Source organism: Musca domestica, unplaced genomic scaffold (assembly GCF_030504385.1).
Source record: "Musca domestica strain aabys unplaced genomic scaffold, Musca_domestica.polishedcontigs.V.1.1 189, whole genome shotgun sequence".
Lineage (NCBI taxonomy): Eukaryota > Metazoa > Arthropoda > Insecta > Diptera > Muscidae > Musca > Musca domestica.
Window position 1 is genome coordinate 936,611 of NW_026712244.1, and position 14,967 is coordinate 951,577.

At 39.3% G+C, this 14,967-nt stretch overlaps 3 protein-coding genes across 3 annotated transcripts; 1 reads left to right on the top strand and 2 right to left on the bottom strand.

Annotated features, from left to right (window-relative positions):
- Positions 1–257: 257 nt before the first annotated feature.
- On the bottom strand, positions 258–4,515 carry LOC101888689 (membrane-bound alkaline phosphatase). The gene is made up of 2 exons (XM_005176648.3): positions 3,263–4,515; positions 258–676 (listed from the first exon to the last, which is right to left on the bottom strand). Exons 1-2 carry the CDS (start codon positions 4,475–4,477, stop codon positions 341–343), a joined length of 1,551 nt encoding a protein of 516 aa, XP_005176705.2. The 5' UTR covers positions 4,478–4,515; the 3' UTR covers positions 258–340.
- A 5,378-nt stretch (positions 4,516–9,893) lies between these two features.
- On the top strand, positions 9,894–11,600 carry LOC131801958 (membrane-bound alkaline phosphatase-like). Its single transcript, XM_059121106.1, has one exon. The coding sequence runs from the start codon at positions 9,941–9,943 to the stop codon at positions 11,510–11,512; it is 1,572 nt and encodes a 523-aa protein (XP_058977089.1). The 5' UTR covers positions 9,894–9,940; the 3' UTR covers positions 11,513–11,600.
- Positions 11,601–13,721: 2,121 nt separating this feature from the next.
- LOC131801961 (complement C1q subcomponent subunit B-like) lies at positions 13,722–14,368 on the bottom strand. Its single transcript, XM_059121109.1, has 2 exons — positions 14,260–14,368; positions 13,722–14,186 (listed from the first exon to the last, which is right to left on the bottom strand). Exons 1-2 carry the CDS (start codon positions 14,291–14,293, stop codon positions 13,738–13,740), a joined length of 483 nt encoding a protein of 160 aa, XP_058977092.1. The 5' UTR covers positions 14,294–14,368; the 3' UTR covers positions 13,722–13,737.
- Between the last annotated feature and the right edge of the window lie 599 nt (positions 14,369–14,967).

Consider the following 14,967-nt stretch of genomic DNA (forward strand, 5'->3'; position numbering starts at 1 on the left):
AAATATAATTCTGACACCTTTTCAAATACACTAACAACAACAATAATAATAACAACAACAACAATGAAACAAAAAAAAAAAATAATGATAAGAAAATATGCACTCACACACACTCAGACAGAAGCCGCCCGCAAAAACAAATAAAACCACAAAGGATTCCAAAGCATCCTCCCCCACCCTTTTTCCTATTTATCAACCATCAACTAGTAGTGCTAGTCATCAAGTCCTTGGTAAATAAAATATTCCATGCTAAACACTTCTCTCTAACGGCATTTATTTGTTTAGGATCATTTGTGGAAACTCAAGGTGAGATTAAAGGGTTAGACAATCAAAAGATGAATTAAAGTTTATCATCGGCAAAGGGGCCAATATTGGCAATGTGAGCCATAACAGCGGGTATATTGCTCTGCTCATAGTTGCCACTGAAATAATGGGCCATGGGCCCAGAGGCAAAGACACCCACATCCTCGGCACCATGGGTCTCCGAACCCATGGGAACTGTGGCCATAAAACGATATTCTGCATCCTGGTTATCATATTGTCGCAGATCACGCCGTCCCGTCTTCGAGGAAAAGGTTTTCGAGTAACCCGGACCATTGGCATAGGAGAGTATGGTGTAGGGCAGTTTATCTGCGGCTAAGCTGGGGGCAAAATCGAAAATGTTTTGACGGCGATACTGAAAGGGGAAAGAGCAAAGAACAAAAAAAAATGAGGATCAGATTTTTTTTCATCAAAGAAATGTTTGAGATTTTGGCCTGTAGGCCTTTTAAATAATAAATTATAATAATTCAGGGAGGGAGGTACCAGAGGGAGTGGACCGATATCTGCCATTTTCACAAGAGTTCTTTTGTTAGTAGAAATAATGAGATGTGTGAAATATGTAGAGAATCGGATGCTTATTTCGCATTTTATGAGCGTTTCGGTTATTTAAAATTTTGACCCTTTGTGAGGGAGGTACCAGAAATAGGGGTCCGAACTCTACCATCTTTATAACTTATGTCGCATTATATAATGCTTATGTCGCATTTTATGAACTTCATGGGAATTCAAAATTTTGACCCTCTGTGAGGGAGGTACCAGAAGGAATAGTCCGATCCCTACCATATTTATAGCAGGTCTTGTGTTCATAAAAATAATGAGTTGTGCCGAGTTTGAAAGTTATCGGATACTTATCTCGCATTTTATGAGTGTTTCGGTTATTCAAAATTTTGACCCTTTGTGAGGGAGGTACCAGAAGGAATAATGCGATCCCTACCATCTTTATAGCAGATCTTGTGTTGATGGAAATATTAATATGTGCCGAGTTTGAAAGGAATCGGGGACATATTTCGCATTTTATGAGCTTTTCGGTTATTCAAAATTCTGACCCTTTGTGGGGGAGGTACCAGAAGGAGTGGTCCGATATATCCCATCTTTGTAAAATATATTTCGTTGATGGAAATAATGAGATGTACCGAGTTTGAAAGGAATCGGATACTTGTCTCGCATTTTATGAGCATTTCGGTTATTCAAAATTTTGACCCTTTGTGGGGGAGGCATCAGAAAAAATGGTCCGACCTCCACCATCTTCATAACAGATCTTGAGTTGATAAAAATATTAAATTGTGCCGAGTTTGAAAGGAATCGGTTACTTAAGTCGCATTTTATGACCGTTTTGGTTATTCAAAATTTTGACCCTTTGTGGGAGAGGTACCAGAAGGTGTGATCCGATCTATACCATCTTTATAAAATATCTTTCGTTGATGGAACTATTGAAATGTTCCGAGTTTGAAGGAAATTGGATGCTTATATTGCATTTTATGAGCGTTTCGGTTATTCAAAATTTTGACCCTTTGTGGGGGAGGTACCAGAAAGAATGGTCCGATCTCTACCTTCTTTATATCAGCTCTTGTGTTGATAGAGATATTGAGATGTGCCGAATTTGAAAGGAATCGGATACTTATATAGCATTTTATAAGCTTTTCGGTTATTCAAAATTTTGACCCTTTGTGGGGGAGGTACCAGAAGGAGTAGCCCGATCCCTACCATCTTTGTAGCAGATCTTGTGTTGATAGAAATATTGAGATGTGCCGAAGAGTCGGATACTTATATCGCATTTTATGAGCGTTGCGGTTGTTCAAAATTTGCAACCTTTATGGGGGAGGTACCAGAAGAAATGGTCCGATTCCTACCATATTTATAGCAGGTCTTGTGTTGATAGAAATATTGAGATGTACTGAGTTTGAAAGGAGTCGGATATTTATCTCGCATTTTATGAGCGTTTCGGTTATTTAAAATTTTGACCCTTTGTGGAGGAGGTACCAGCAGGTGTGGCCCGATCTCCACCATCATTATAGAAGATCTTGTGTTGATGGAAATATTAATATGTGGCGAGTTTGAAAGGAATCGGGGGCATATTTCGCTTTTTATGAGCGTTTCGGTTATTCAAAAGTTTGACCCTTTGTAGGGGAGGTACCAGAAGTAGGGGTCCGATCTCCACCATATTTACAACAGATCTTGTGTTGATGAAAATTTTGAGATGTACCAAGTCTGAATGGAAGCGAATATTAATTTCGCCTTTTAAAAGCTCAATGGATATTCAACATTTTGACCCTTTGTGGGGGAGGTACCAGAAGGAGTGGTCCAATATATTCCACCTTCACACCAGACCTTGGGTTAAAAAAAAAAATATTGTGATGTGTGTAATTTGAAGACAATCGGACTCTTACTTCACATTTTATAAAAGTTATAATTATTCAAAATTTTGACCCTTGGTGCGGGAGGTACTTGATGGAGTGGACCGATATTGTCCATTTTCGCACCTGACTCTGCATAGACACAAATATTAAGATTCGTAAAATCTGAACCAAATTGGATCATCCTTTCTCTTTTTGTGAAGAAAAATATTTTTTTGTTTTTGAGAATTTTGAACCATTTGTGGGGGAGGTTTCAGAAGGAGTGGACCGATGTTGCCCATCTCCGACTTCGATCTAAGTTTGACAAATATATTTAAATTTACCAAATTTGGATCAAATCGCAAACTCCCTTCTAGTTATCGGCGCATCATGAAAGACAGACAGGCGGGCGGTTGGACACCCCTGGATCGACTCCAAACGTCCTGAAAAGACATAGGTCTAAAACCGGTATTTTAATGAGGCACGTTTTGGCCGTATCATATGATATATACCCTTTCTAGACATATGGCTAAGGGCATAAAAAAAACCCCGGTAGTCAAAAATCTCCAAAATCATAAGAAATTCGAAAAAAAAAAAACTCAACTCACCGGATAACCATTCAAGGACATGGTGTGCGAATGATCCGAGGTGACCACAATCAGAGTATCCTCCTCACTGGTCATATTGCGTGCCAGCTCAATGGCCCTTGAAAATTCCTCGGTATCCTCCAGAGACTTATGGGCCTTAGAACTATGATGGGCCATATCAATGCGGGCACCCTCCACAAACAGGAAATATCCCTTGTCATTTTTACTCAACAGCTCAATCGCCTTCTGGGTCATAAGGCTCAGCGATGGATCACTGTTCTCCAAGCGATCTCTCTTCAAATCCCCGTGATATGGGCAATGCGAATCACTAAACAAACCCAAAAGATATTCGGTTTTGCTAATGTCCACCAGTTCCAAACCCTTTTTCGACCACACATATTCCGCCGACTTATTTTCGCTCCGCTTGTTGTCCAACCATTCACGGATCAGATCACGTTTGTCGCTGCGATAACCTTTTATGCCCTCCTCATCGTTCATGGTCTTGTCACGGAAATTGCGTCGCCCACCACCCATGACCACACGTAACTCCTTGCCCACAGGCCATTCGACCAATTGACGGGCAATATCAACATTTATCTCAGGACTGCATTTATCCTTAACAATTTCTCCATCATATTCCCAGCTACGGGAGGCAGTGTGGGCATAAACTCCGGCTGGGGAGGCATGGGTCACACGAGCCGTTGTAACCAACCCCGCCCATTTGCCAGCATCCTGGGCCCATTTGGCCAAACTTTCGGTGTGAGTCGAGGTATCATTGGCCTTGAAACAATCATATTTTGGAACCTGGGCATTGACCCCTATGGTACCATAATTCCCCTTGACACCACTCAAATAGGCCGTGGCTGTGGTGGCCGAATCTGGGGTACGCTTGTTCACCGCATAGGTTTTCGACAAGCCGGTAAAGGGGAACTTTTCAAACGACACCTGCATACTGCTGTCACCCATAAAATCTCTGGTGGCCGTCACGGTGTGTATGGACATGCCATCACCCAGGAAGAGAATAATATTTTTGGCTCTCTTCGTATTCAGCTGATTATAGGTCTGCAGTTTATGGGCCAAAATATTCTGGGCCTTGTCCACCCAAAATTGGGTATCTGCCTCCTCGGTGGCCATGGTGTAAGTTCTTGGCGCCGGAAAGTTGGGATGATCCGGATCCTTAATGGCCCCGGTCACAGCAAGGAGCAGGGATACAAGTACCACTGCTGTCCTCTTCATATTATCCTCTGAGCTCTATGCCAGCTATTTAATCGAAACTTGACACTCAACTAAATGGGTTTTATTTAATTGCTTAACATTTTATACCATTCCCATTAAGCGGCCGGCCTATCTTATCTTGGCCTCTCTCGCTTAGTGGCTGATGCTTGAAATTTTCGTTTTTTTTTTGGCTTATCTGTGGTCAGTTCGTTTTCGAAAATGTTAGCTTCACTTAATGATTATTTATGTCAAGTTTGTGACAATGAAATTGGTGGTAGATTTCAAAATGGTAGTGACGTAGGTCAAAAATTCCAAGAAAGGGGACACATGACCTTATCCCCGAAGGAATCTTAGAGTTGGGTATAAAAAAGAACTACTAATCGGATAAAGATAATTCTAAAAATAATTTCCCTGACAGCATTACCTAAAATTCGTCGTTTTTCATCACACACGTCACATCGGACATTTGCTATTCAAAAGTCTAAAAGTCGGACACGAAGTCGAAGTCGACTTCCCTTATAATAAAAATGGCAAAATTGAATTTTCGTCGGAACTTTTGCAATTATTTACCATACCCACATACCGGTCATTTACTTCTCAACTGCCCCTCAAAGTATGCATTGCATTTGAATGAAAGTTCATCTAGGGATAGATACTAAAAAAATCGCTCGAATTTCTTCTAAGAGTCAAATTTACTCCAATTCGAGCATGTTCTCTCCTGGGAGCAGAATCGAAAAATCGAGAAAACTTAATTTTTCGATGTCACTCGAATATAAGTGAGCACATTTCCCGCATTTTGAGTGGGTTCAAAATTGAGCAGATTGTACTCCTGCCGGGCACTCCAATAGTTTTCTTTTGTTATGCCGTTGTTGTATTTTTATGTATATTCCTTTCTGTCCCAAGCCTCTTTCTCCTCTTCCCCATGACTTTCCCCTCAAAGTATGCCCTGCATATTGAATGAAAAATTAAATCAGGCCTTTGAAAAAATCGCTCGAATTTGTTCAAAGAGTGAAATTTACTCCAATTCGAGCTAATGCTCTCCTCGGAGCAAAAATCGAGAATACTTAATTTTTCGATTTCGCTCGAATATGAGTGAACATATTTCCCTCGTTTTTGAATGGGAACAAAATTCGTTCAAAATGGAGCAGATTGCTCTCCTACCGGGCACTCTCCTAGTTTTCTTTTGTTATGCCGTTGTTGTATTTCTATATACATATGCCTTTCTGTTCTGTGCCTCTTACCCCTCTTCCCCTCAAAGTATGCCTTGTTATACCGTGGTTGTATTTCTATGTATGTGTCTTTTTCTGTACAAAATCCCCACCCCTCTTTCCAAATTTCAACCTGACCAGTTCCTCAAAGTATGCCATGAATTTTGAATAAAATTTTGCCTCTACTTGGGATACTCGGTACAGTACCAGGCCTCCAAAATATACGCTCGAAACTCACTCAAATTCGACTGAGTGTCCTCGTAGGGGGGAGTAAAAATAATTTCTTATTGCTGCTCGAATGTGAGAGTTTGTTCTCCACGTTCTAAAGTGGGAGCAAAATTCGCTCAAAATCGAACAAACTCAATTTTTCGATGTCGCTGAGCATATTTTCGTAAAATATGAGTGAGTTTAAAATCCAGCAGATTCTACTTCTGCTGAGCACTCTTTTTTTATACCTTCCACCATAGTATAGAGGGTATATTAAGTTTGTCATTCCATTTGTAACACATTAGCGCCATTATTCACCAAAATTGTTTCAAATTCGGTATTTGAAGGGTACTACAGCCTATGACAAAAAATTATTTATGCAGATCCGCGTCTTCGTATAGCCGTCGTCATTTAATTTAATTTTTTTTTTTTTGGAATTTGTTGAAATTATTTAAGTTTCTTCCAAAGGGTGGAAGGTATTAAAAGTCAAAGGCCCTGCCGAACTTAGCTGCTTTTTTACTTGGTGTTTATACCGTTGTTGTATTGTTATGTATTTGTCTGTCTCGTTTTACTTTCCCCCTCTTCCTCTTGCGCCCGATAATTCGCGAAGAGAGTATCCGATTTGATCCACACTTAGTACATAGTAATATTATTGTCAAACTTAGATCAAGTTCGGAGATGGGCAATACCGGTACACTCCTCCTGGTACGTCCCCAAGATCTTGTGCAAAGATGTGAAAGATCGGTTCACTTCTCCTAGTACCTATCCTCTACCCCCTAACGGGTCAAAATTCTGAAAGATTGTTATAATCTTATAAAATATGATGCCTTCAAATTTCACACATCCCAATATTTTCACCAACACACGATATGGTGTGAACATGGAATATATCGATCCACTCCCGCTGATACCTCCCCCAAAACGGTTCAACATTTTGAATAATTATATCTCTCATTAAATGCGAAATAAGTGTCCGATTCCTTTCAAGTTCGGCACATCCCAATATTTCTATTAACACAAGATTTTGAGTGAAGAAGGGGGATATCGGCCTACTCCTTTTGGTACCTCCCCCCACAACGCATCCCAATATTTCAATAAACACGATCCCCTCTCGCTGGTACCTCCCACACAACGGGTCAAAATTTTGAATAATCGTGAAGCTCATAATTCACGATATGAGCATCCGATTCCGCTCAAACTCGGCACATTTTGAATAATCAAGAAGATTATAAAATGCGAAATTAGCATGGAAGTCTCTTCAAATTTTACAAATCCCAATATTTTTACTCATAAAAAAAATCTGCTGTGAAAGTGGGATATATATCAACAGGGCAAAACGCTCTTAAAATGCGAGAAAATCATCCAAATCTGGCATATTGTAATATTTATGATGAACTAAGGTCCAAAACGAAATTGACAATATTGACCCACTCTTTTGAAACCTCCCCCATAGAGTCAACATTTTTAATAATTATAGTGCAAGTCAAGTCAAGGTATACATCTGTCGGCAAAACCGACTGATATAATTTAATTTGTTCAATAGAAGTTTAAATCTCACTCAGCCGTTTACTTCTGATCTGCTCCTCAAAGTAAACCTCACATTTGAATTCATAACTCTCATTAAACAGGGAAACGCATCTCGACTTTCGACTATTTGACATTTGATATTCAATCTTTCTCAACTCGGCGGTTTACTTCTGGTTTGCCCCTAAAAGTAGACCTTACTTATTGGATACTTCGCTAGACTCTTAATATCGAATTCGACTTTTACTTGAACTAAAGATCGCCAAGACGTTTTTTGGTAATCGATTTTCGATTTTTTCACGATTTTAATCGTATTTCGGTTAGAATTTCAAAACATCTTCAAATCCGTTCTTTACTTTCGATCTGCTCCACATTCAATTATTTAAAAAATCAAGATAGAATTCGACTTTTACTTGCAGTAAAGATCCCGAAAACTCTTTGTGTAATCGAATTTCGTTTTTGTTTTTTTTTTTCGCAATTTACATTATTTTTCGGTTAGAATTTTAAGACAGCTTCAAATCTGTTCAATTATTTAAAATGTCGGGATAGAATTCGACTTTTACTTGCAGTAAAGATCCCGATTTACTTCATATTTTCATGATTTACTTCATATTTCGTTTAGAAGTTTAAAACAGCTTCATTTCCGTCCTTTAGTTTTGTCATGCTCCACTTTCAATTATTCGACAATTCGGTATATACAAATCTGGAAATCGAATTCGACTTTTAGTTGCACGACTTTTACTTACTTATCGATTTTCTTTTTTTCCACCATTTTCCACGGTTGAGAAGTTTAAAGCAACTTCAACTCCATCCTTTACTTTTGACCTGCTCCATTTCCAATTATGTTCCACTTCCAATTATTTAAAAATCAGATTCGAATTCGACTTTTACTTGCAGTAAAGATTCCGAAAACGTTTTTTGGTAATCGATTTTCAATTTTTTTTTTTACGATTTTAATCGTATATCGGTTAGAATTTCAAAACATCTTCAAATCCGCTCTTTACTTTCGATCTACTCCACTTTCAATTATGTTCCACTTCCAATAATTTAAAAATCAGGATCGAATTCGACTTTTACTTGTAGTAAAGATCCCAAAGACATTTTTTGTTAATTGATTTTCGATTTTCGTTTTCGATTTTTTCCACGATTTACATCATATTTCGTTTAGAAGATTAAAACAGCTTCAAATCCCTCCTTTACTTTTGACCTGCTCCACTTTCAATTATTCCACATTTTGTTATTAAAAATCTGAAAATCTAATTCGACTTTTACTTATCGATTTTCGATTTTCTTTTTTTCCACGATTTACATCATACTTCGGTTGGAAGTTTAAAACATCTTCAAATCCGTCCTTTAATTTCAATCTGCTCCACTTTCAATTATTTAAAATGTCGGGAAAAAAATCCTTTACTTTTGACCTGCTCCACATTCAATTATGCTCCACTTCCAATTGTTTAAAAATCGGTATCGAATTCGATTTTTACTTGCAGTAAAGATCCCAAAGATGTTTTTTGGTAATTGATTTTCGATGTTGTTTTTTTCACGATTTTAATCGTATATCGGTTAGAATTTCAAAACATCTTCAAATCCGTTCTTTACTTTCGATCTGCTCCACTTTCCATTATTTCAAAAATCGGGATAGAATTCGACTATTACTCGCAGTAAAGATCCCGAAAACGTTTTTTGGTAATCGATTTTCGTTTTTGTTTCTTTTTTCACGATTTTAATCGTATTTCGGTTAGAATTTCAAAACATTTTCAATTCCGTCCTTTACTTTTGACCTGCTCCACTTTCAATTATTCGACAATTTGGTATATACAAATCTGGAAATCGAATTCGACTTTTACTCGCACGACTTTTATTTACTTATAGATTTTCGATTTTTTTTTTTCACGATTCCATACTTCGGTTGGAAGTCTAAAACATCTTCAAATCCGTCCTTTACTTTTGACCTGGTCCACTTTTAATTATGCTCCACTTCCAATTATTTAAAAATTCCGATCGAATTCGACTTTTACTTGCAGTAAAAATTCCAAAGACGTTTTTTGATATCGATTTTCGTTGTTGTTTTTTTGTTTTACTTTTGTCCTGCTCCTCAAAGTACGCTTTGCAATTCAGTTAATATTTTCTTCCCCTTAAACGATTTCTTCCCAAAATCGACTTTTTGTAAAAAATAGTGACTCTTAAGGAACTTTGCCAAATGAGGGCACCTATACCCAGCCCCCCATTTTTCCCACGCCAATTGCCAATGGCCAACGTCACCGTACCCCATTCCCTTATCTTTCAAGTGGCGAATACTAAAAAGTAAATGTTTTCCAAAAAAACGTTGAGATAATCTGTTAGCCCCGAAAAAAACGAAAAACAATTATCGCCCGCCCATTGAGGGAAATTGAGAGTTAATTGACAGCGATCATTATGAATGACAGTTGGCGAATGGCGATAACAACAATAATAACAACACAGAGCCTACTTAAGGCACGCGTTGAGCGCACATGGTTTTAGTTGAACGGAAAATTTCAGCCGAAGTGGTTGCATTTGCGGAAATATGGAGTTTTCCTTTAAGGCTTTAATATTCTTCATCCTGCTTGTACAAGCGGTGCGAGGCACTTTACGCCAGGATGAAGAGGATTTGGAAGATCGATTAATGCATCCTGAATTTCGTGATGAGATACATGATGCACGAACTTTGAGGAGAGTGGGAGAGGAGACCCAAGAATTTTGGCTAAATCAAGGCAAGGAGTTTATCAGGCAACAGCAAAAACAACAACAAAACACCAATGTGGCCAAGAATGTCATAATGTTTTTGGGCGATGGCATGGGTCTGACGACCTTGGTGGCGGCACGAAATTACATTGAGGGAGAACACACCAAGCTATCGTTTGAGGAGTTTCCCTACACCGGGCTCTCCAAAACCTATAGTGTGGACAAAATCACTCCCGATTCGGCCACCACGGCCACGGCGTACCTGTGTGGGGTCAAGGCCAATTATGGCACAATTGGGGTAAATGCCCATGTCAATCGCGACAACTGTGAGGCAATGCGTGATAGCTCCAATCATGTTTACTCCATTGCCAAATGGGCCATGGATGCGGGTAAATCGGCCGGTTTTGTGACCACCACCAGAATAACCCATGCCTCACCGGCTGGGGTATATGCCCACACGGCGGATCGTGAATGGGAGAACAATGATGATCTGGAGTCATATTGTGGTGCCGACAGTGGCCTCGACGATATTGCCGTGCAATTGATACATGGAGAGGTGGGTTCACGCCTCAAGGTCATGATGGGTGGTGGCAAGCGTAACTTCCTTGACAAGTCCGTCTACAGCAAGGGTCTGCGCACAGATGGCCGTAATCTCATTGAAGAATATCTGGAAATGTCCCCCCGCAATGCCTACGTGGAGACCAGAGAGGAATTGGAAAATCTGGACTTGACAAAAATTGATCGCCTGCTGGGTACCTTTAGCAGTGACCACATGGACTATCACCTGGACGCCATTGCCAATCCGAGCAACACCCAACCCACCTTGGAGGAGATGACCAAAAAGGCCATTGAATTCATGCAGCAGGACAATGACAAGGGTTTCTTCCTCTTTGTGGAGGGGGGTAAAATTGATTTGGGCCACCACTCCAACAAGGCCCGCATGGCCTTGGATGAAACCAAGGAATTTTCACAGGCCATTGCCTTGGCACGACAAATGACCAGTGAGGAGGACACTCTTATTGTGGTGACGTCGGATCACTCGCACACCTTTAGCGTGGCTGGTTATCAGAATCGTGGTACGGATATTTTCAGTCTAGGCACCTCAGACAGCGATGGCATGGCCTATTCGCCACTTAGCTATGCCAATGGCCAGGGTTATTATTCCTATTTCAATGACAAGGCCACCAAACGTATTGACCCCAATTTGGTGTTGACCGGTGATGCCAATGACCTTTTCCCCGCCACAGCTCCCCTTTCCACCGAAACCCATGGGGGTGAAGATGTGGGCGTTTTTGCCGTTGGGCCTTGGTCACATCTCTTTACAGGGGTCTATGAACAAAATACCATACCCCATATGATGGCCTATGCTGCCTGCATTGGAGATGGCCTCAAGGCCTGCGATACCTTATCGTGAAACGTGACTTCGATTATTGTAGGTTGTAAATTTTGATTTTTGGAAAAAAAAGAATTATAAACAAATAAAGATATGAGTGAAATGAGAACTAGTTACAGGTGATTAGTAATTCGGGGGAAATTTGTTTGTCCATTATAAATGGGTTGTCGGGCCATAAACCGAAACTGGAATTTGTACTGGGTACCGTTTTCAAAGTGGCGTTGCTATGAATAACCACAAAACAATTTAAAAAAAATTTTCAAAAGAAAAAGATTAAAATCCCTTGACAATTTTTTTTGTAATTTTTATAACCTCCACCATAGCATGGAGGGTATATTAAGTTAAGTCAGTGGAAGTCACTCTAGCGAAATGAAGTAGATTGATAAAATTATACTCAAATGAATATTATGTCTGCAGGACTTTTGGTACTGAAAATGGGCCATGTAGGTCCACGTCTTCGTATAGCCCCCATATAAGTGTACCCCCCGATATTCGGAATTTGGATGATTTTAGCGATACTTTTCATCGGATTTTTTTAAAATTTGGTATTTGAAGATCGAAATTAATACTACAGCCTTTGGCAGAAAATTGTCCCTGCAGGTCCACGTTTTCGTATAGCTCCCATATAAGAGTACCTCCCGATATTCGGTATTTCGATGATTTAACCGACATTATTTAACGGAATTGTTTCAAATTTGGTATTTGAAGTTTGCAATGGGTACTTCATCCTTAGGCAGAAAATTGTCTGTGCAGGTCCACGTCTTCCTATAGCCCCCATATAAGAGTACCTACCGATATTCGGTATTTTGATGATTTTGGCGACATTATTCATCGGAATTGTTTCAAATTTGGTATTGGAAGATCTTAATGGGTACTACAAGCTATGACAAAAAATGTCGTATGCAGGCCCACGTGTTTGTATAGCCCCCATATAAGAGTACCTCCCGATATTCTGTATTTTGATGATTTTAGAGACATTATTTACCGGAATTGTTTCAAATTTGATATTTGAAATTCGTAATAGATACTACAGCCTAAGACAGAAAATTGTCTGTGCAGGTCCACAACTTCGTATAGCCCCCATATAAGAGTACCTCCCGATATTCGGTATTTTGACGATTTCAGAACCATTATTCATCGGAATTGTTTCAAATTTGGTATTGGAAGATCTTAATGGGTACTACAAGCTATGACAAAAAATTTCGCATGCAGGTCCACGTCTTCGTATAGCCCCCATATAACGGTACCTCCTAACGGTATTTCGATGATTTCAGAACCATTTTTCAGCGGAATCATTTCAAATTTGGTATTTGAAGCTCGTAACGGATATTACAGCCTTAGGCAGAAAATTGTGTTTGCAGGTCCACATTTTCGCCCCCATATAAGAGTACCTCCCGGTATTCGATATTTTGATGATTTCAGCAACATTATTTATCGGAACTGTTTCAAATTTCGTATTCGAGGATCTTAATGGGTACTACAACCTATGACAAAAAATTTCGTATCCAGGTCTACGGCTTCGTATAGTCCCCCTTATAACAGGACCTCCCGATATTCGGAATTTTGATGATTTTGGCGACATTATTCACCGGAATTGTTTCAAATTTGGTATTTGAAGTTCGTAACGGCTAATACAGCCTAAGACAGAAAATTGTGTGTGTACGCCCACGCCTTCGTATAGCCCCCATATAACGGTACCTCCCGATATTCGGTATTTTGACGATTTCAGCACATTATTCACCGGAATCGTTTAAAATTTCGTTTTCGAAGATCCTACTGGGTACTACAACCTATGGCAAAAAAATTCGTATGCAGGTCAACGGCTTCGTGACCCTCGTTGCAAATTTAAAATTCTAGCTCTATTGCTTCCTCAACTACAAAAGGGTACGATATTAAGTACCTTTTTAAACTTTTCGTACCTTCCTAGTACGAATTTCCAAAAATCCAGCCTTATCTGACCCCTTCGGACCAAGAGTGATCCGGATCCAAAACTTATTCCTATAAAGAAATATATCCGCAAAACAAAAATATCCGTTGTTTTTTTTTTTTTTAAAAATCGAATAATTTTCTGGAGAAAAATTGCCCGAATAAATAGTTCTTTGGGAAAAGTTTATCCGGATAATACTTCCAAAGAAATATTTTTTTTCGTTCTAAAATTATACGCAACTGCTTCACTTCCTATTAAGTTGCCCTAATTTTTATAGAAAATAAAAGCTATTAAAAATTTTTTGTCTCATTAAAATTCTTTATTCGGTTCTCTCATCATAGCCACCCTCCTCCTGTCTCAGGGAACGCATGTGTTCCTTTAAAAGAGATCTCACCGCAGGGGAGGGATTTACTTTTCGCACAGCAGCCAAATCACCTGTTTCTGTTACCCGATATATGGTGTTGGGTTCCAGCGTGGGTTCCTCTTCCATTGTAGATCTGGGTACACGACATACTGGACAGACACCGGTTAATCCAACCGGCCCAGGTGGGCCACGTGGACCTACACGAGAACCAGGTTCACCTTTCTGGCCCCGATCACCTTTTTGGCCAATTGGTCCGGTCGGTCCTTGAACACCCGGTGCACCAGTTACACCCCTATTGCCTTTGTCACCTTTTTGGCCAGGCGGACCTTGGTGGCCGGGCACACCATTTGGACCGGCCTCACAGATACATGACTTTAAAATGGCATGGGCAAAGGAGCTTAGACCTGGAGAGGTGATGGAAATAAAATTTAGAAAATGTGGAATTTTTTTTTTTTTGGAAATCCAATTTGAACTCACCCAAAATTAATAGCAAAGGGAGTAAGATTTTCATAGCTTCAAGAGATTTTTGGAAAATGTTGTGAGTTCTACAAAGTCTTCAATTTGACTGGCTGCCACAGTTACCAGCAGTTCGTTTTATACCTTTTCACCAGAAAAATTTACTCTTAAGTTCTTCTAATTAGGTATTTTCCCATTCATAATTCTCCAGCCGTGTTGTCATAAACTCCTCCATGGAAATAGATTTTCTTCATTTCCCCATTCAGTGTGTCAAAATTAGTGGCTCGAAATTTATGATCTGTTCATTATTGTTTTGAATATTTTGTTTTTTGGTTTTGTTCTTTTTTCTGTTTTTTTTTTTGTTTTTTTTTTTTGTTTTTATTTTTTTTTTTTTTTTTTTTTGGTATTGAAACCGAAACATTGAAGCTCACAATTAAATACCCATCTTTTATTGCATTTAGGGCGGCATGAATGTTTGTTGACAAAATGATTTGAACCATGGCCATGCTATTCATATGCTCAGAACCGTTGTTATTGGCTATGCCTAATAGTTGTAACTGTAAACAGAACAGATCATAGGAAATACAATATCCGAAGATATTGTTGTAATAATGGACTATTTTTAAAACGATCTTCATTGGGAGTACATCAACCTCTTTCTTTCAAAGAAGACATCATTAAGAGGTCATCTTCGCTGAAAGGCTTTTGTAAAGAAGTCGTCTTGAAAGT

What these genes read in the sequence shown, in the direction of transcription:
- LOC131801961 (XM_059121109.1), bottom strand. Translation starts at nt 14,293, where the DNA reads ATGAAAATCTTACTCCCTTTGCTATTAATTTTGG. An exon ending in CCCTTTGCTATTAATTTTGG is followed by an intron (nt 14,187 to 14,259) that starts GTGAGTTCAAAT and finishes TCACCTCTCCAG; the next exon opens with GTCTAAGCTCCTTTGCCCAT.
- LOC101888689 (XM_005176648.3), bottom strand. Translation starts at nt 4,477, where the DNA reads ATGAAGAGGACAGCAGTGGTACTTGTATCCCTGCTCCTTGCTGTGACC. An exon ending in TGTCCTTGAATGGTTATCCG is followed by an intron (nt 677 to 3,262) that starts GTGAGTTGAGTT and finishes TTCCCCTTTCAG; the next exon opens with TATCGCCGTCAAAACATTTT.
- LOC131801958 (XM_059121106.1), top strand. Translation starts at nt 9,941, where the DNA reads ATGGAGTTTTCCTTTAAGGCTTTAATATTCTTCATCCTGCTTGTACAA.